The 22,178-nt window shown below is 34.0% G+C and overlaps 1 protein-coding gene across 1 annotated transcript; it reads right to left on the bottom strand.

The window, feature by feature from the left end:
- Positions 1-10,818: 10,818 nt before the first annotated feature.
- LOC120073375 (cytochrome P450 71AU50-like) lies at positions 10,819-16,048 on the bottom strand. The gene is made up of 2 exons (XM_039026196.1): positions 15,084-16,048; positions 10,819-11,587 (listed from the first exon to the last, which is right to left on the bottom strand). The coding sequence occupies exons 1-2, from the start codon at positions 15,957-15,959 to the stop codon at positions 10,949-10,951; spliced, it is 1,515 nt and encodes a 504-aa protein (XP_038882124.1). The 5' UTR covers positions 15,960-16,048; the 3' UTR covers positions 10,819-10,948.
- Between the last annotated feature and the right edge of the window lie 6,130 nt (positions 16,049-22,178).

Here is a 22,178-nt window from a genome sequence, read left to right as displayed (position 1 = left end):
AATCAAGTCTAGGAAAACAACATCAAGGACGCAATCCCCTGATGAGAGTCTGTTTAGAATTGAAGGCAGGGAACCTTGGTATGCTGATATAGTTAATTACTTGACCACCAAACAGTTCCATGAAAACTTCAATTCCCAGTAGAAGAAATGGCTAGTCCATGACAGTAAGTTTTATTTCTGGGACGAACCATTTCTATACAAACAAAGCCCAGACTCTATATTGCGTCGATGCGTCCTAGAGGAGGGGACACAACACATCCTGGCTGAGTGTCATAATTCTCCTTATGGTGGGCATTTTGGTGGGCAAAGGACCACGGCGAAAGCCCTTCAATGCGGTTACCACCCTTTTTAAGAATGCACGAGAGTTTGTTCAAAATTGTGACCCCTGCCAACGCACAGGGAATATTTCTTCAAGGGACACAATGCCCTTGAATAATATTCTTGAAGTGGAGTTGTTTGATGTCTGGGGCATAGATTTTATGGGCCCGTTCCCTCTGTCTTGTAGTCAGCAATATATCCTGTTGGTTGTAGACTATGTATCTAAGTGGGTAGAGGCAATAGCCTGTGCCAGAAACGACGCGTCTACTGTAACTAAATTTCTTATCAGGAATATTTTCACACACTATGGAATGCCGAGAGCTCTGATAAGCGATGAAGGTACGCATTTTATCAATCACATCGTTTCAAAATTACTTGTAAAATATAATGTCAGGCACAAGATTGCTATCGCCTACCACCCTCAGACAAATGGTCAGGCAGAAATTTCAAATCGAGAAATCAAATCAATTCTGGAAAAATTCGTCAGCACAACGCGGAAAGATTAGGCGTAGAGGCTGGATGAAGCACTCTGGACCTAAGGGACTGCATACAAAATGCCTATAAGTATGTCACCTTACTCACTTGTATTTGGTAAAGCATGTCATCTTCCTATTGAGTTGAAGCATAAGGCATTTTTGGGCAGTAAAGAAGTTGAACATCAATCTGGATGCGGCGGGCGTTCAATGCAAGCTTCAACTCAACGAGCTCGAAGAATGGCGAATGAACGCATATGAAAACAACAAGATCTACAAGGAAAAGACAAAGCGTTGTCACGACCAATGCATCAGCAAGAAGGTACTTGTTGTTGGTCAAAAAGTTTTATTGTTCAACTCACGCTTGCGTCTGTTTCCGGGGAAATTGAAATCTAGATGGTTCGAGCCCTTCATAATTAAAACGATCTTTCCCTACGGTACTGTGGAATTAATGCGAGAAGATGGCACTGATGCGTTTAAAGTAAACGGCCAAATGGTTAAGCCGTACTTTGAAGATGAAATGGAACGCCAAAAGTCATCTCTTGCGCTACGCTAGACAAGTTGAAGCTCGCGTCAAGGCATCTCTACGGTTGTAACGTCACATCTTCCAGGGACGCCTCTCTTAACATTATTCTTTTGCATTCCGTATTTTAAGTTATGTTTGAATTTGTTAGTTTAGTTATTTGAAGGTTTTAAGTTGATTGTTTTGCCTTTTTTTTCTTTTAGAAAAGTTATGTATAATTAAAACTGAAACATTGGACGCGTTAGACATAAGTCTAATGCAGGGGGCAGTTGAAGAGACCGTCTCGAAAATACAAAACACTCGAGTGTTTTGGCTAAACGAGGCAACCCTTCCACTTTGCATTAATTGCAGACGTCAGGCGCCGCCTGACCAGCCACGATCATCCTCTCCCCCTACAAAAACCTCACTTGAACTAAATTGTTTCTTCTTCTCCTTCACTGTGCCTACGAACCTCCATTTCTTCAGAAACCCTAGAACCTCAGATCCACTAAACCTCCATTTTCCTCTCTCGCTCAACATCTCCAGTGAACAATGTCGTCCGGCTCAAATTCTCAAAACCAAAGCTACAGCCTAGGCAACGATTCGCCGGTAAGTTCCTTCTCCTCCTCTTCATTTTCGAGTTCACCACCACCTAGCCCTAGGAAATCAACCTCCATCCTTACCCAATCGAAAGCCTCTTACGGCGGCGCTACCTCTACTCAGCATCTAGCCGCCCCTACACCTCCTTCCACCTCCATGAAAGCTTTGGCCACAAGCTCTAAGAAAACCTGTAAACCCTCCGGCCAAAACTTCTCTGCCTAGGGCTAAAACCCCACAAAAACCAATTCTGCCCTAAACCAAGGTAAAGACACAACCAAGACTAGGATCGTCCGTCATCTATGGCTACGTCCAAACCTTATACTAAGCCTGCCCCACCACCATTTATCCAGAACATAACCTGTGGGGTGCAACGTATGAACCCTTCCTACCTATGCCCATACCGTACCACTCCACCGGTGCGTCCACCTCCCCCTCTATCCATTGAACCCTTAGCCACAATTTACCCGGTGGAATCAGACACGTCTAACTAACCATCACCTTCACCCATCCTAATATCCTCTCCGAGGACACCTTACACCCCTGTGGGCACCCCGCCATTCACTTCACCTATCCCAACCTCTGACAGTCCTGCGTCAGAGCATAACCTTGAAAACTTGGCAGAGTTAGCAATATGTGATGAAGAGGAAGTATTTGGAGCTATTCTAGCATCGCTCAACCAAGAGCAAGAAGTAACTCAAGTGATGCGTTCAGATCCACCAAATGCATCACTCGAGTTGGATGAAACAGAATGATATGCAGTGATGCTAGAAGAAGAGATGGAAAATGAAGAAAGGGAATAGAATGAAGGAAGAGAAAAAGAAAGTAGAGAAAGGAGAGTTTGCCCCGACGCGTCGCAGCCACACCCATTTGACGCAGATGAAGGGCCTATAAAATCAAAGAGAGTATCAAGGAAGAGAAGGTTGACACTGGAGGAGGAAGAAAAAGAGAAAGAAGAATTTGTACCCGGACTTGAGGGTGCAACGCATAAAAAAAGGCACAACGCATTAGAAAATGAATTGGAAGAATATGCGCCCGCGAGACAAGAGCGAAGGAAAACCAATCTTCAAAAGGAATTGGAGAATGAGTTAAGAGAGTTGGCTAAAGAGGCAAGAGAACACACGCAGGGAAACGCGAGGTAACGGAGGCGTTACCTAAGAGAACCACAGGAAGGAAGCATTAGTTTAGTGACATATTAGTAGAGGCTTCTTCCCTAAACGCCACCCATTGCCAGTCTATATCACGGAAACCATCAACGTACTAGGGTGGAATCAATTCTGCGTTGGGCATGATCACATCTAGACCAACCTTGTTCACGCATTCTACAACAGCGAATTCAACATGGAAAAGAACACTGCCTTCGTGGAAGGGGTGTTAGTGCGCTTCTCGGTAGACAAGATAAATGAAGTGTTCAACTTGAATAGTAATCCTGACGCAGAAGGAAACTGCATCTTAGAGCAACCAACGCCTGGTCAATTGGAAGATGCGTTGAAGACAATGGCCAAACCTAGAAGTAAGTGGCAGACATCAATGAATGGATCAAAGATGCTTGCTTCCAGGAATCTGAACCTAGACACTAACATGTGGTATTATTTAATCAAATGCAGCGTCATGCCTACAACACATGATGAAACGTTATCTAGAGAATGCATCTTGGCCACTTATTGTATAATGCAATGCATCCTGTTGGATATTGGGAGGATTATACAGGACCAGATCAAGGCCATCAAGAACAAGCCTCGAGGGCAACTATATTTTCCGTGGCTGATCTGCACGTTATGCAAATGCGGGGGCATCCCTCTAGGGGATGAATATGAAGAAGTCGATGGTCTGATAGACATAAAGGCAATAAGACGTCTCCTTCGAGGATTACAGCATCAACCAGCCTTACCTACCAAAGAAGTGGCATGTAGACCTCGACCAACAAAACGCACCCATAAGAAAAGATGCGTCATGGTATTTGAACACAACGATGAAGCTTCAGAGAATGAAGAATGTGAAGCTGAGCCAGAAGCTTTGGCTGAAGAAACGTAGCCTGCACTTGAATTTTTCCATGATCACCAATAGCCCAGCCAGAAGGGAGTCCTAAGCAGACGCATCAAGAAACCATATTCATAGATCAGGACCTCCCTCACTCCATTCCTTCGCCCCAACAAAGTCCAATCCAAAATTTTTTGCCGCCTCTAGTGATCTTTGAGCCAACTGGGTTAGGGTTCAGTAACGCAGTAGCATTTAAAGACCTAGTTGGACGAGAAGAACTAGTACCCCAACGTAGCATAAACTTGGAAGAGTTAAAAACATTCATCATTGATCAACTCCGACCGTTGGCCGCATCAATTGAAGATCTTCAACAACAAAATCGGGTATTAAGGGATTACTTGAGGCAATAGACAAGACGCATGCAAGACCAATTTGTCTATACAACGCAGTATATCAATCAGGTCTTGGTGGGTATGTTTGCCTTGCCTCCCTTACCAGCCCATCTCAGAAATCCCTTGCGCTTCATGGATAAGAACCCCGAAGAAGAATGCAGAGATGATGCGCCAACATAGTAGTACCTTGGGGTGTTGGGTTAAAATTATTTTGTAATTTTGGTTTAATTGTCCTTTTGCATTTTTTTGCTGCGTTTATGCAATCTATGTTAAAATATGAAAAATGAATGAGAAGTTATTATCACTTTGATCCTTGCGTTTGTCCTTAGCATATTTTATTTTTGTTCTTTGATTTTTTTCTAAGTCTCGTGCTTAACTTAACCTCAATGATATCAAATATATGAACTCATTAGCATAAGATAGGCATTAGGAAAATAGACAACGCTTGAACTTCTCTTAAAAAGATTAAGTTTACTTTCTAACGCATGTAAGCTTGAAGTCTTAAACTCCTTTCAATTTCTCAAAGCCTTTTAAAACTTTGTTTCTCTTTTACCAATGAGGATATAGCTCATCTCCAAATTTGGGGATGAATAAAATCCGAGCGTAGACGCGTCAATGTATACATTATAAAGAAAAAGGGAAAAAAATAAGAAGAATTTTGAATGCAGCTCCTCTGTAATTACATCAAAAGAAAGAAATTTCAAATGACATGAGCTTAATTGGAACAGGCACTTAGCCGTAGTTGGATGACCATATGACACCCATGGGGGTAAGCCAAAATGAAGTTAAGTATCCTAGACCAACGCGTCCCATAAAACTCCTCTATCTAGTCTAAAGAAAAAAAAACTATACTTTGAAAAAGGAATGAATATTAGATATGAGTTTAGTTGTAAAGGGTTCTCACCCGTAGTTGGATGCTCGCATGACACCCGTGGGGGCAAGCCAAAACGAAAGTGGGATACCTGGAGTAACGCATGGGTGAAAAAGTACACAATCGTTTTCTTTTTATCCAGCATTTGTTTTTCAAAAGAAATAGCATCTAACGCATTGTTGGTTTAGAAAAGATTGAAATGTTTTGAGAAATGAAAGGAGTGTCGATGAGAAGCCTGCCGCATCGGAAACTAAATATTAGTCCTTTGAAGAAAAGTGTCAATCTAATTTATATTTTCCCAACTCTTATTTCAGCTTTGAGACTAATACGATGAGAGGTGAAATTTGAACATCTAAGGCAGAGGAGATAGCAAAGAATTATTTTAGAATGCTTGAGGACAAGCATTGTTCAAATTTAGGGGTGGTTGATAACTTGTAAAAATACAACTTATCTTTGCTCTTAAGTTAGAACAATTAGGGTTTTTAATGATAAACTCTCCTCATTTTTAATAGAAACGCATGGATTTACTTAAACAATAGCAATTTCATGTAAGGAAGTTTATCACTAAAAATCGCAACGCTAACGCATTACTTTGCAGAATTTCAATGCAGGAACTGACAATAACACATTAGACAAGTGCGATAGGAAACGCGCTAACACATGAGCCATGCGTCGAAAGAAATTTAACGCATAGAAGACTCATTGCTCCGAGCTGATTGTGTCACATCACCACTTGAAAACATGGGCATCTGCAATAGGTGGCGTCTGAAAAGTTTTCAGCAGCAGGCGGCGTCTGAAAAGCTTCTAGAGGTCAGAAGGCTAACCAGGACATGGAGTTTAATGATGAACAAGGCATAGACTTAAATGCAGCCCATCCTCCAAGTGGACGAGACCAACACCTATAAATACTTGAAGACCCTTCAGAATTAAGTTCAGATAATTAGAAGCTCCATACTCTCTGTAAATTTGTAGACTTAGTTTTAGTTTGTACAAGCTGTGCCGAGGTGTAAGATGATCGAAGGAGCTGAGAACCACCACCACCGCTAGCCAGGGAATGGAGAAAGTTATTCTTGAGAAAGATACTCTATCCTCGAATCTTTAAAGTGATTGTACACAACAAGATTGAGCCAAGGAACTACAAGAGATTGTATTCTTTGGCTTGACTCAGTTTCTCTCTTAATATAATTTTCATTTCATTTTGATTGAATATAGTTCTTTGTAAATACTCATTGATCCTTTATAAAAATTTATATATTTGATCATCATTTTTGCTATTGTTTATCTTTTGTTGAAAGCATTAATACTTCATGCATAATTCTGTTCCAACGCCTAAACCAACTTGACAACTTGGTGAAAGCTTCTTTACTTAATTTTCGAAAGAATAGCTAAGTCGCATTAAGTAGAACGCCTAGTACAGCTAGAGATAGTTTTACTGGTGTTTCTTGCATTCTAAGTAAGACGCATGTACCCTAGAGATAGGCTTTTATGTTATTCGCATTGAGAAGTGTTGAATGATGTCTAACGTATGAACAGAAAGATAAGCAACCCATCCCATTTCATCCACATTACATCAGTTATGTGCAATTATCTTTAACCGGTGCATCCACCTACTTAAATTCCATTTTCACATGATCCTTAATTTTTCACTCAACTTTTTTGTATTGTCTTGCACAGGCATAGCATGTTAGTGTAAATAATACATCTTTCACATTTATTTAGGAAAAACCTCCTACTGCAAGTACAATGCATAATCTGTGTTAGTGAAACTAAATCCCTGTGATCGACCCTGGACTTTTCAAGAACCTAGATTAGATTTATACTTGGATTTAATCTAGGAAACTTGAACGTTATTATAAGGAGTTGTGTGTCTTCCATGCATAATACTAACACCCCAACGCGTTGCATTCATTTAAACGCATCAAGGCAGGACACAGCACTTAGACTTTATTCTTCCAATCTGTTTTACTTTATACACTTCTAAAGCATCTTACGATAGCAAATGAACAATGATGTTAGTGAGTGTAATTGCGATAATTCATAATTAATCGACGCATATTCCTTCTCTTTTGGCCGCAATATCTAGATAAGGCAGTATAAATAACTTGTATTTCTACAAGTTATCAAAATCCTCTTCTCCAAAGTCACAACGAACAACAACGTACTCGAAATCCTAATTGGCCACCACCAATCAAAACCTCATGTATTCTCTGGGATAAGAATCCAAGGAGTTGTGTGGCTTCTTGGTATTTTGGGAAAAAGGTAAATTGATAGAGAGAAAAAATTAACAGGGAAGCAAACGAGAGAATTGTTCTTGCCGAGATAAAAAAGCTTTTGTGTTCTTCTCCGTAAAACTCAAGAGAGAAGAATAAGGTAACCACTCATTTGTACACTCCCACCCAAAATTATTTTTGATAAAAATTAATTAAAAGAAAATTTATTTTAATAAAACATTAAAAATATATATTATATGATAACTACTTTATCATAAAATATATATTAAACTTTATGCAATATCAAATATAACATATAACCTATAGCTTAGTATTGTATCAAATACAATATAACCTATAGTTTTCATTCTCTCATTAATGTACGGTATTAATATAAATCGCATTTATACTAAATGTAATTATATGAATCAAATTCACATAATTAATATTTGAATCATATTCAAATATTTATTTCCTCTCAAATAAACTTTATATTATAACGTATCAAATACATTCTAGTAATTATATCATATATAATCAAATTAAGTAATTCTATCACATATAACTAATTATCTCAATTAATTTGAACAATTCAAATTAACTGAAAATTGATTCTCATTTAATCCATGTTGAGCTACAAAGGGGACCTCATGGACCTGTAGCTTGAACTCCAATGGTACTTGAATAATTAATTAAACTTTCTTCATTAAGTTATTCAATATCCATTAACTATTGGACACTCCACTAAAGACTGACAGATGTACTCTTCGCACTACAAATATATTTTGTGTCCATTGGATATAACCAATCAACAGTGCGATGACCCTTCATAAATTGCTTATACGTACAGCTAGGCCAAAATTACCGTTTTGCCTCTGTAGTTACATCTAACTTCTCAAGTATCACTAATCCCTCTAATAAACAATAAGTCATAGTCCAACTATGAGCAAACCCTTCTTGGGCCAGGAGAGGATATGATGCCACATTGTTCAAGCCCCATAATCAGCTCTTAAAGGAGCAATTTATCTACTTACCCTGACGTCGGGAGAAAAGTGAATTCCGTCTTGTGTACCTATGTTCCCAGCTCCTCAATTAGATGAATTCCCAAAATGTTAGGCTGATTGAGCAGGAGTTCACAACTCACTCAGGATTCAAGTTATGTCACCTATGGTCATCCTGATGAAATGTAAGTCTCAATTATGAATGATGTTATATAATAAGACCAGTAATTTCGTGGTCCAATCTTATACAAACTTCTTTGTACAAAATACTCTCGCTCACATGTCTCCAAATGAATTATCAGGATCAGGTCATTTATTGTACTTTACAACAATTGTAAGATCTACAAAACGGGCCATATTCATAGTGTCATCAGAATAAGGTATCCAGCCTTATCTATCTACTATAGATCATTTAGGTTATCACTTAAACATGATTCACCTGTATTCTCTACATACAAATTTAAGCTACAGATGATAACCTTGGATGTTAGTTTATTAGTTTGTGGGTTTAATGCTACAAAATGTCAAATAAATCATCTTCTGTTTTATTAAATAAATAAAATGTTTGTAAAATACAATTACAAACTACATAACCCTATGAGATTTAAGGCATCAGCCCCAACAATCTCCCACTTGTCCTAAAGTTAGTGAGGTGTACAATATACAAGTCATATTAATATACAAGTACACAAAACAATAAAATAGAGCATAAAATACGCCCAGTACAAAATCTCCCACTTGTCCTAGACTATATGTGGCCTGTCCCATAGACCTATAATCTGCAGGTTACCCTCAAACACCTTAGCCATTTGGACCTTTGTAAATGGATCAGTAACGTTGTGCTCCAAAGCTATCTACGTGACGATCACGTCCCCTCGATACACAATCTCTCGATGAGATGATACTTCCACTCTATATGCTTCCCGTGCTTATGAATCCTAGATTCTCAGGAATTAGCCATACCACCACTATTATCACAATAAAGGGTGATGGGCTTTGACATGTCTGGAACAACTTCTAAATCAGTCAGAAATTTCCTGAGCCACACAGCTTCCTTAGCAGCTTCACATACCACTACGTACTCAGCCTCCATGGTGGAGTCAACAATGCACCCTTGCTTGGTATTCCTCTAGACTACCGCTTCTCCGTTAAAGATGAACATTGATTATGATGTGGATTTCCTTGAATCCTTATCAGTTTGGAAATCAGAGTTCGTGCATCCTGTAAGGATCAAATCCTTAGAACCATACTCGAGAATGTAGTCTCTTGTTCTTCGTAAATACTTGAGGATGTTTTTAACGACGGTCCAGTCATCAAATTCTGGATTAGACTGATATCTACTGACTATCCCCACCACATAGTAGATGTTAGGTCTAGTACATAACATCATATACATTAGGCTGTCAACAGTCGATGCATAGGGGATCTGTCTTATTTCCTCAACATCTTGAGGTATCTTAGGACGTTATTCTTTAGACAATTTAACTCCATGCCTGAAAGGGAGTAAACCTCTCATTGAGTTCTACATCATAAATTTAACAAGCATTTTGTCATTATATGAAACTTGAGACAGAGCTAGCGTCTTTGAACTTGTAGGTTTTTGTGTGTTTTTTGATGTTTATGAGAAGTTTCATGTTTGTCGTGGGGGCGGGTAGAGTTTGATTATACTCGTTTTGCTCGTTTTACCGTTCAACTTGGAGTTTTTGTGTATTTATGGATGTTTATGAAGTTTGATCATGTTGTGGGGGGTGTGTTTGTTCAGTTATAATCGTTCTTGTTTATAAAAGATTATGTCATTTGAATGTTTTTGTTTTATTGTAGGATGCTGTTTGGAGATGAGGTTGGACGATTGTTCAAGATGTTGTGTTCCAAACGTTGTTTTCTTTTTTGTATTTATTGACGTTGTTTTCACTTTATTTCTTCCACGTATTTCTGAAAACACATTTCTTTTATTTAGTATCGACTTTTTTTTTATTGTAGGATCTTGTAACTTTTTATTTATTTGTTATAGTATGGACTTCGTTTTATTTGTTTTATTTATTATGTGAAATAGTTTGATTTGGTTAATGATGTTTTACAGGTTATTCAGATCAAATTAAAAAAAATTACAAATTACAAATTAAAAGAATTTAAAAGTCAATATTCAACTAATGAAGGAACTCCTCACGCATATTTTAGCGCGTCGGGAGTTAGAGAACTCCCGACGAATAAAACAAACCGTCGGGAGTTCAGAACTCCCGACGCATAGAAGAGCGCATCGAGAGTTCTAGGAACTCCCGGCACACTCTTCTATGCGTCGGGAGTTCTAGGAACAACTCCCGACGTGTTCTTCTATGCGTTGGGAGTTCCTCTCCCGATGGATTTTTTCCGATCAAACTTTCGACGATCCGTCTGTCATTAGGAGAGAATCTCCCAACGTCTTTTCTACCGTTTCCCGCGATTTGGGGCGGTGGAAAAAGTGCGATTTCTTGTAGTGACTTTAAAACACTAAAATAATCATTAAATAAACTTATTATCATCAAAACATATAGCATGATTGAAGCTCGTAAAGTTAACAATGTCGACTCATGTGTTTACTATCATTACCAATCATTACCTATACATTCAAGATGAGCCTATAATAGTAATTGAATCATGAAGACGAAAGGTAGGAATAAGCATGAGATCTTGTGCTCTGGGACAAGTCAATCCAAATTCTTCAGTCATGTCCAATTCAGAAGCCAACATACCATTTGAAAGCTCCCAATCAAAACAATGCACAAATTGGGCTAGGAATAATCGGACCATGCTTAATCCCAACTGCATTCCAGGGCACCCTCTACGCCCAGCTCCAAATGGAATCAATTCAAAATCTTTGCCCTTCACATCGATTTGGCTACCAATAAACCTCTCAGGAAAGAACTTGTGTGGATCATTCCAAGTACTTGGGTCTCGTCCAATAGCCCATGCATTTACTATTAGTCTTGATTTCTTAGGAATGTGGAAGCCATTAACTGTGCAATCCTCCATAGACTCGTGTGGAATCAATAATGGACCTGCTGGATATAGCCTGAGAATCTCTTTCACTACCATTTCTAAGTATTCTAAGCTTCCCAAATCTGATTCTTCAACCATTCTATGTAAACCCACCACTTTTTCTAATTCATCTTGCATTTTTTTCATTACATTTGGATGTCTAATCAGCTCTGACATTGCCCAATCAATTGTTATAGCTGACGTTTCCATTGCTGCTGCAAGTATATCCTTCAAAAATTCATGACAAAAAAAAAAAAAAGAAGAAGAAAAAAATGGTTGGTAAGTGAGTATAGTTTTTCCATTATTAATATATAGGATATCATTTCCTTCGTACTACTTTAATTTTCTCTTTATTTCTTTTTCTTGGTTTATTTTATTGATCTTTATATTTTCTTTAAAACGGGCAGGCCAGAGATCTTCTTGAGAAGACCCAACCACTGGACCGATCTAGCCTCCAACAACTTTAATGCCCTTGTTTGGGTTACAAGCTTGCACAACTCGTCATTATATTTTCAAAAGAAAAAATTTAGATGCAATTTGGACCGTCCGTCTATTGTCCAACCTAACTAAAAATTATTATGTGACAATTCATTTAAAAAGCAATCGATAAAAAAGATTAATTTTAAAAAATTGTCATTTTAAGAACTAGTTGCATAAATAGAATTCAAACTCAAAATAATATAATATGTAGTATAAGGATAAAATAATTGCATATATAGATCAAAAAATAGTAAAAGACTAAAAAATTCATGTCTAGCCATCATTTTGTTCGCTTTTTCCCAGTTTTCTCAAATTAAAAGCTATCGCTGATAGTAGCTATCAGTGATAACCACTGATAACTGCTATCAGCTGCTATCACTGATAGCAGCTATCAGTGATGACCACTGATAGTTGTTATCAGCTGCTATCGTTGATAGCTTCTATCAATTACTATCGATGATAGTTTCTATCAGTGATAATTTTCAATTTTAGAAAAATAATACAATCTAGAAATATTAACTTTTAATTTGCTATCGATTGTCATTAGCTATCATTGATTCGCTTTCATCAATTGGAATCAATGTTGAAATATTACTACTTAAAGGCTATCAGTGGCTATCAATGATAGATTTATAAATAGTGATCAACTTTGACAGAAGACCAACAACTTTGATTACCATAGTAATTATCACTAATAATCTTTTATCATGACTATCACTGATAACAGCTATCAGTTGTTATCACTGATAGACCTTCATCAATTAGAATTAACCTTGAAATATTAACACTTAATGCTATCAATGATAGACTTCTATAACTGGTTATCACCTTTGAAAGAAACTCGATATATAGATATCACTTAAGTTTTATCACCGATATCACTAACATCACTTATATTATGGTTATCAGTGATAGTTTCTTTCACCGATAACATCACTAATAAGATGCTATCAGTGATCTCACTGATATCATGCTATCAGTGATAGTTCTCTATCACCGATAACGTGCTATCAGTGGTAGCTTCTATCACCGATAACGTGCTATCGAGTAGCTTCTATCATCGATAACATGTTATTAGCATTAGCTTCTATCACTGGTAACATGCTATCAGTAGTAGGTTCTATCAATCATAGCCACTGAACACCTTTTTGCCCATTTCTTGTCCTTCCCAAACATTTATAAGTCCCTTTTCTTTTCGATGATAGCTTCTACCACTGATAAACATGCTATTAGTGATAATTTCTAGACATTTTACTTATATTTTAGTTCGAGATTCAACTTTATTAATTAAATTCACTAAGTTGGCTATCAATGATAGATTTCTATAGGTGACTATTAACTACGAAAATAAAATCAAAGATTAAACTATCAATGATAGAAAATATTAGTGGTTATCACTGATAGACTTTCATTTGCTATTTATATTTATTATTTGTTATAATAATCAAACTTGATGATTGACTTGTTGGTGTTAAGTCACTAATGAATTGAGTATTTTCAAGTTCTACGTACAGAACTCAGTCTCATAATTCTTGTTGGTTTTTTTCTCGAGCTTTAGTATATTCTTGAAATGAAAAAATATACATAGATATAAGATATAGATAGATAAAAAGAATATTTGCCCACACTTTTTCTCCCTTCGATCTCCTTCATAATCGCACTGATGAACAATAAATATATTGTCTATTAGTTCAATAATGAGGAGATAAGATTATTTGATGTTAAATGAAATCTTTTTCTTTTTGAAAGAATATAAAATTAAATGTTTTTCTTTTTGAGAAAATATTAAATTAAATATCTTAACCAATCGGGATAACTAAAATGAATTGCTAAAAAGTCATTAAAAGCAATGTTAAAATACAAATTTACTCTCAGTTAAAAATTTTATTATTTCATGTCTATTTGATTTTTAAATTTTAAAAATTTTTGTTACAATTCTAAATTTTTTATTTTAAGTTTCTTGACATATGAAAGATCTTTTAAAATTAATTGATCAAATAATACTAATTAAAATTTTGTCTTTTTAATTTTATTAATATGTTTGATAGATTTGCAATGGATTTTAAAAATATTGAATAGAGTATGTAAATGACATATATTAGATATAAAATTAAAAAAGATTTATTAAACACTCTTAAAAGTTCAAGAATTTATTCAATACAATTGCAAGTTCATAAACATGTTTAACACGTCAAAAAGAAATTAACAAACTAAATTATAAACAGAAAATTAAACTGGCAACTTAACGTAGAAGTAACTATAGTAGTTAAAATTTAGGAAAAAATATCTTTTTGGTCTCTAGGTTTTGAATCTAATATCTATTTAGTCCCTAGGTTTCAAAATGTTACATTTTTAATCCCTAAGCTTTGAGTTTGATTTTAATTTAGTCTCTAGATTTTAAAATATTACAATTTTATCATTGACATATGAATTTTGCTTCAGTTTGGTTTCTTTGTCTCAAGGTTTACACTTTTAACCTCAATTTCTCACTAAATACTCATTTTCGTCTTTTGGAGTTAATTTATGATAATAAATTAAAAATTGTTAAAAGAATTATAATTAATTGAGTTTCACTATTTTTATCACTATTAAATTAAATTTAAAATTTCACTTCTTAGTATTTTTAATTAATTAATAAAAATTGATATCAATGATTGAAAGCAAATATTTAATTAAAAATTGAGGTTAAAAATGTAAAATCTTAAAATCCAATGACCAAATTGAAACAAACTCAAATATTAACAATAAAATTATAACATTTTAAAACTTGGGAAGTATATTGAAACAAAACTCAAAACTTTAAAACTAAATATACAAAATATTTTAAAATATAGAGACCAAATAAAAAGTAGAACCAAAACCTAGGGACCAAAAAGGTATTATTCCCTAAATTAAATGCTTATATTTTAAAGGGTAATGCTTAGGTTCATCTTAAGTTGCCTCAATTTCATGCATTTCTCTTAGAGTAAAATAAATAAATAAAAGCAGTTCATTTTTTTTTTTTCTATTTCAACATAGTACGATTAAAAACTTACCTACCACATTTGTTAGGTTAATATTATATATATTTTGAAAAGAAAAAACTGCATACTAATCAAAACTTGTCATTTATCAAATTGTTTTAAAAAATTGTTTTTTTTTTTCTTTTTTTTTTTTACCCGATAAAGAATTGGGAAGTAGAAGATTAAGTGTAGCAAGTTACAAAATTAGATAATGGCTAGAAAGATAAATTGAAGACACTCACCAGCATTATCGCTTTAATAGCAGAACGATCAACCTGATACTCAGTTTGTTCGGAATCAATAAGTTCCAACATGACATCAACAAAATCCTTAGTCTTCTTTTCATCTTTAACGACAAGATGTTCATTAATGATCTTTTCAAGAAATTCATCAAACACCTTGTGTACAGATTTCATTCGACGAGTCAATCCTTGAAGATCAAGCCAAGCAATGGCCGGAATAAAATCACCCAAGTTAGGCGCAGCAGCCAATTGCATACCTTCTTGTATCACAGCCCTGAATCCTCTCTCATTAAACTCTTTATCTTCATATTTCTTCCCAAACGCCATCAAACAAATAACATCGGTATTCAGAGAAGTAAGTTTAGAGCTGAGATTCACCACAGCTTTGTTGTGAGCAGCCTCTTTAAAATACTCAATCAACAATCCAAGCTCATGCTTTCTCAACGGCATGAAAGAGTTTATTTTGTGGTTGCTGAACAATTCGAGAGTGCACATTTTACGCATGTTGCGCCAATAAGGACCATATGGAGAAAAGACTAAATTTTTTTGTTGGTAAGTAATGTATTTTGAAGCTTGGGTAGAGGGGCGGCTTGCAAAAATAAGGTCGTGGGTTTTGAGGAAGAGTTCGGCGGCTTGAGGGGATGAGACTATGATTGTGGGAACAAGACCTAGTTTCATGCTCATTATGGGTCCATATTTTTGGGATAATTTGTGAAGATTTCTGTGAGGGAGCTTTCCTAACAAATGAAGGCTCCCAAAAATGGGAAACCCTTTTGGCCCAGGAGCAAATTTCTTGGCTTTCATTTGGTTTTTGAATAGCCATGAATTTGAGATGAAAAGAGCAAGAACTGTGACGATGACCCAAATCCAAGCCATACGCTCTCTCTCTGTTGTTGAAACGACTTATAGTTGAAATGAGAGATCTGATGTCTTGTGTTTTGGATATGTTGAGATAATAAATGGGTGGCTTGTATGAAAAGATGAGAATCAATTATACCGATACCTTTTATAAACGCGTGTAAAATATAAAAGAAATATATAATTTATTAATTTTGTTAGGAACATTATCAATAAAGAGATTTATAACTGGCATACCAATGTATCAGTAATTAAGAAATTTTTTAATCCAACATTCCTGCTCCAATTAGATTAAAAACTATAACCTAATATCAAAGTAACCATTTGATTTTTTTTTTCTTTTTTAAAATTAAGTCACACTACTTTCACTTTCAAATTTCTTTTTCTGTCATCTACATTTTACCAATGGTTTAAAAAACCAAATAAAAATTTAAAAACTAAAAAAAGTGAATTTTCAAATTTTTTTTTTTTAAAAAAAAATTCTCTAAGAATTCAAACATTATACATAAGAAATGTGCAAATCACGATAAGAAAATGAGGAAAAAAATAAACTTGATCTTTCAAAAAATAAATAAAATTTTTACCATACATTAATTTTTTTAAATTATATTTGTCGATATTTATATTTTATCAATATATTTATAAGATTAAAATTTCAAAGTTAACAATAATGGATGAGCTAAATGATGGGGTATGTTTGGGTTTTTCTTCTTCTGAGTATGGGTATTTTTTGAAGTTTACCGTTTGGTATAGACATTGATGGATGATGTCTTTTCCATTGAAGAAAAAGTGTCCTTGCACATGGTAAATTATAATCCGATAATGGAATGAATTGCACAAACACATTGTTGGTGAGATATCTGTAATAGATATTTGTTTGTGGGATATTTATAAATATATATGAGTTTAGTCGATCTTTGAATTTTTTAAAATTTTCAATTTCATCCTTCCATATCTTTATGCTTCTTTCCTTTCTTTTATTTTTTATTTTCTGTCACTTCTTCTGCTTTTGCTTCTTCCTTTTTTATTTTATTTTATTATTTTCTTCATTTTTTATTTTATTTTCTTTCCTTTTTTTTCCTTTCTTTTTCTTTCCTTTATTTTTTCTTTTCTTTTATTTTCTTCTTTTTCTTTTTTCTTTTTTTAATTTTCTTTTCTATCATTGATTAGTTTATTCTCTTTCTTTTTTTTATTTTCTATTCATTTTCCAATTTGTGCTTCTTCCCTTTTCTTTTTTTATTATTTTATTTTATTTTCTTTCTCCTATTTTTTCTTCTTCCTTTTCTTTTTCTTTCACTTCTCCAGTTTTTGCTTCTTTTTATTCTATTTAATTTTCTTTCCTTTCTTCAGTTTTTGCTTCTTCTCTTTTTAGTATTTTTAAAATTTTTCTTTCCTTTATTTGAATTTTTTCTTCTTCTTTTTTTTTTCACAAGAATTATGAGGCCGAGTTTCGTACCCAAGACTTGAAATTACTCAATTCATAAGTGACTTAATACCAACAAGCTTATCATCAAGATAACAAATGAAAGTCTATCAGTGATAGCCACTAATATTTTCTATCACTAATAGCTTAATCTTTGATTATAATTTTATAGTTAGTAGCCACTTATAGAAATCTATCATTGATAGTCAACTTAGTGAATTTAATTGATAAAGTTGAATCTCAAACTAAAATGTAAGTGGAATGCCTAGAAGTTATAACTAATAGCATGTTTATCAGTGATAGAAACTAATATCGAAAAGAAAAGGGACTTATAAATATTTGGGAAGGACAAGAAAGGGGCAAAAAGGTGTTCAGTGGCTATGATTGATAGAAACTACTACTGATAGCATGTTACCAATGATAAAAGATAATACTAATAGCATGTTATCGATGATAGACGCTACTTGATAGCACGTTATCGGTGATAGAAGCTGTCCGATAGCACGTTATCGGTGATAGAAGCTACCATTGTTAGTGCATTATCGATGATAGAGAACTATCACTGATAACATGATATTAGTGGGATCATTGATAGCATCTTATCAGTGATGTTATCAGTGAAAGACGCTATCACTAATAACCACAATATGAGTGATATTAGTGATATTGGTGATAGAACTTAGGTGATATCTATATATCAAGTTTCTTTCAAAGGTGATAACCAATTATAAAAGTCTATCATTGATAGCCTTAAGTGTTAATATTTCAAGGTTGATTCTAATTGATGAAAGTTTATTTGTGATAGCCATGATAAAAGATATTATTAGTGATAGCTACTGTGGTAATCAAAGTTGTTGATTTTTTTTCAAAGTTGATCACTATTTATAAATCTATCATTGATAGGCACTGATAGCCTTAAGTATTAATATTTCAAGATTGATTTCAATTGATGAAAGAGTATCAATGATAGCTACTGATAATTGATAGCAAATTAAAAGCTAATATTTCAAGATTGTATTAATTTTTCTCAAATTGAAAGTTATTGCTAATAACAACTATCATCAATAGCAATTGATAGAAGCTATTAGTGATAGCAGCTAACAGTGACTATCACTTATAGTTTCTATCAGTGATAGCTTTTAATTTGAGAAAACTAGGAAGAAGCGAGCAAATTGGTGGCTAGACATGGGTTCTTTAGTCTTTTACCATTTTTTGATCTATATATGCAATTATTTTATCCTTATACTACATATTCGATTATTTTGTGCTTGAATTCTATTTATGCAATTAGTCCTTGTTTGTGGTCCAAAAATGTATCTGAGTATTTTTTTTTTGTACAAATATGTGACAAAAAGAAAATATAATTACACAAAAAGAAAATAATCATGGAACAAAAAATGATTAGATAATTAGATTGGATACAAAAGTTAAGTATAAGTCTAGTAAGTAAGAAAATATTTTTCATTAAAAAACTAAAGTGTTCAGTAGATTGCACCTACTTTTGTAAAACTCAACTATTTATCCAATAAAAAATTGTCATATAGCAATTTTTTCTATAAAATATTAAATTATTATTACTATTATTATTATTTTATTATGTTACAATAAGGGATTATATGATATAAGTACGGCATAGGTTACATCTAATGATGGTCCATTTTCATTTATGTTTGTTTTCCATACTAATTATTATGGTAGGGTAAATAACTTTTGAACCGGGAAATTTGATGGTTTTATGCAAATGTACAATGTCTAACCTAATCAAAATTAAAATATCCTTCGCCACCTTGGCACATTCCATTCCACATTTATTCAACAATGCTACGTATTCAATGGTTCAACCTAAACAAATTTTTATGTCTAAAAAAATAAAAATATGCCAACATGAGCATAGTTCAACTGATATTGTGTTTATACTATCGCGTCAAAGGTTTGATTCTCCATCTCATACTTTAATTACAATACCTTTAAAAATAATAATAATAATAATATCAACCAATATTTAGTATTTTAAATTTTTATAGCTCTTTTTAAAAAAAAATGGCTGTTATCCTTATTTTATTAATATATCTATTAATATATTAGTAAGATTAAAATTTCAAATTCAATATCAACATTGACAAATATTTATGTGTATTTTCCTTGGATATTAGCAATAATGGATGAGTGTGAAGTGATGATAGTTTTTTTCTCGGGTACTTTTGGACTTATCGTTTGGCAAGAAAGATAGACGATCCTTTCTTTGATAATCGTGTTTGATTGAATATGTAATTTCTATAATCATATAAAAATGATTAGGTGCGCCACAATATTCATTTTTTTTCATCACACAAAAACAAAAAACAAAAAGGATAAGTAAAATATTTGTATGAAAGACTATGTTAATAATTGTGTGAGACGTACAAAGGATAGAAGTAGCCTTAGAAGCACCTAAAGATTTTTTTTTTTCTAATGTAAACATGATAGATATATATTTTAGGTTAAATTATAACATTTGTTTAGGTGGTTTAGAGAAAATTATAATTTAGTTTTTATGATTAAAATTACAATTTAAGGCGTGTTTGATTTAATTTTTTAGGTGTTTAATTTTGATAATAAATCATTTTAAAAAATGATTAAGGAGCTGTTTGGATTGAGGTTTTCTCAATGCCCAGAAATTAAGGATGTCTGGGAATTATATGTTTAGGAATAAACTTACTGGGAATCAAGGATGACTATGTTTGATTGTGTATGGGAAAACAATATTTGGGAATAGTATGTGTGGGATAGTATGTGGGAATTAAAAAAAAATTGAGATTGTGAAAAAGTCCATGAGGGTTTATGCCCAAAGTGGACCATATCATACCATTGTAGAGATAGTTTGAGGGCCTTGTCCCTATCAAGCATTTGTTGAAATGTCTTGAATCTATTTGTTGGCGCTTCGCACAACCAAGTACGGGGGTCTCGCTGCTCAGTCAGCAAGCCAGGGTCCAGGGGCAACGCGCCCTGGTGGGGTTTGGCATATTTATTTATTTGTAGTTATTTACGATTATGACTCTAGGGTTTAGAGTATTGCGCTATATAAACTCTCTAACCATAGAGGTGTCATTATGATGTAATTTTCTGAAAACAATCTCTCTAATAATATTGTTCTCCTTCTGCCTGTAGACGTAGCTAACACACTGTTAGTGGATCACGTATATCTGTGTGTTGATCTTCTCTATCTCTACGTTCCCTTTTGTTTTGTATTCTTTAATTGTCGATTTCATAACAATATGATCGCCTACCCAATGTTATACGATTGTCTACCAAATGCTATACGATCGCTTACCAAATACTACACGATCACTGAGCTCGGCTACACGATCGCTTAACTCTACTACACGATCACTGAGCTCTACTAGACGATTGCTGAGTAACAAAATGCTATACGATCGCCTACCCAATGCTATACGATCGCTTACCAAATGCTACACGATCGTTGAGTAACAAAATGCTATACGATCGCCTACCCAATGCTATACAATCNGTTGAGTAACAAAATGCTATACGATCGCCTACCCAATGCTATACAATCGCTTATCAAATGCTACACGATCGCTGAGTAACAAAATGCTATACGATTGCGTACCCAATGCTATACGATCGCCTACTCAATGCTATACGATCGCTTACCAAATGCTACACGATCGCTGAGTAACAAAATGTTATACGATCACCTACATAATGCTATCAAATGCTACACGATCGCTGTGTAACAAAATGCTAAACGATTGCCTACCAAATGTTATACGATCGCTGAGTAATAAATATTACACAATCGCTGAGTAACAAAATGCTATATGATTTCACAGCTGGAAGGAAGAAAAATCGTGGTAGGAAGCGGAAGAAGAAATGAAAACCCACACTTCTCAATGGGTATGCAATTCTTCATTTGTGTGGGTAAAAGATATCTAGGAATTGCCTTTTCCAAGATAAATAAACAAATCCCAACAACCAAACATGGGCTTTGTAAACCCATTCCCATTCCCACCCTCTTTTCTCTCCAACCAAACGGCCCTTAAACTGTTTAACAACTATTCAAAATAATTTTTGAAATACTTTCGATGTTTATTTTAAATAGTATTCATAATAAAAAAAGTTAAAATAAAAATTGATTTTTTAAAATAATTTTTTAGTCAATCTTAAATATATCTTTAATATAGTTATAAAGAAGTTATGAAACATAAGGATTAATTTCTAATTATTAAATCACATATACCAAATTTCAACATTTTCTCAAAGTATGAAAATTTTAATTTAACCTATTCTTTATTTTAAAAAAGTTAAGAACAAAGCTTCTGCATTGAAAATGAAAACTTGTCTTGCCCTTTACCCACTCTTTCTGACCATGGCTGACAAATAATTTACTCAAACTTGATGGCTTTTTATGAGTCCAACTCACCCTATCCCATTCAAAATTTTCGTACATCTCACTTTAATCGTATCATAAAAAATATAAAAGTATAAAAATATTTTTAAAATATATTAAAAGATTTTGTATCACAAATTATGATTAGAAAATTAAGTATGATGTACAAAAGATAGAGATAGCCTTCGATGTACAATTTTACCATCGTGGTTTAAAGAAAGTTATTAAAAACAATTTGAGCAACACTTGGGACTAAAACAATTGTACTAACGTTGTTAATGTTAGGAATTTGGAGCCAAAACTCCAAGGCCCAAATTCCATTTAACTCGATAAGAGGAGATATAATTGAAATAATTTAATCGACCAGTGGGAGGTGTGAAGGAATTTTATTGGATTAATTTGGTGGTGGATTTGCCAAATTAGA

The sequence above is a fragment of the Benincasa hispida genome, chromosome 3 (assembly GCF_009727055.1).
Source record: "Benincasa hispida cultivar B227 chromosome 3, ASM972705v1, whole genome shotgun sequence".
Lineage (NCBI taxonomy): Eukaryota > Viridiplantae > Streptophyta > Magnoliopsida > Cucurbitales > Cucurbitaceae > Benincasa > Benincasa hispida.
This window is presented reverse-complemented; position numbering and strand designations above follow the sequence as displayed.

What these genes read in the sequence shown, in the direction of transcription:
- LOC120073375 (XM_039026196.1), bottom strand. Translation starts at nt 15,959, where the DNA reads ATGGCTTGGATTTGGGTCATCGTCACAGTTCTTGCTCTTTTCATCTCA. An exon ending in CTATTAAAGCGATAATGCTG is followed by an intron (nt 11,588 to 15,083) that starts GTGAGTGTCTTC and finishes GAATTTTTGAAG; the next exon opens with GATATACTTGCAGCAGCAAT.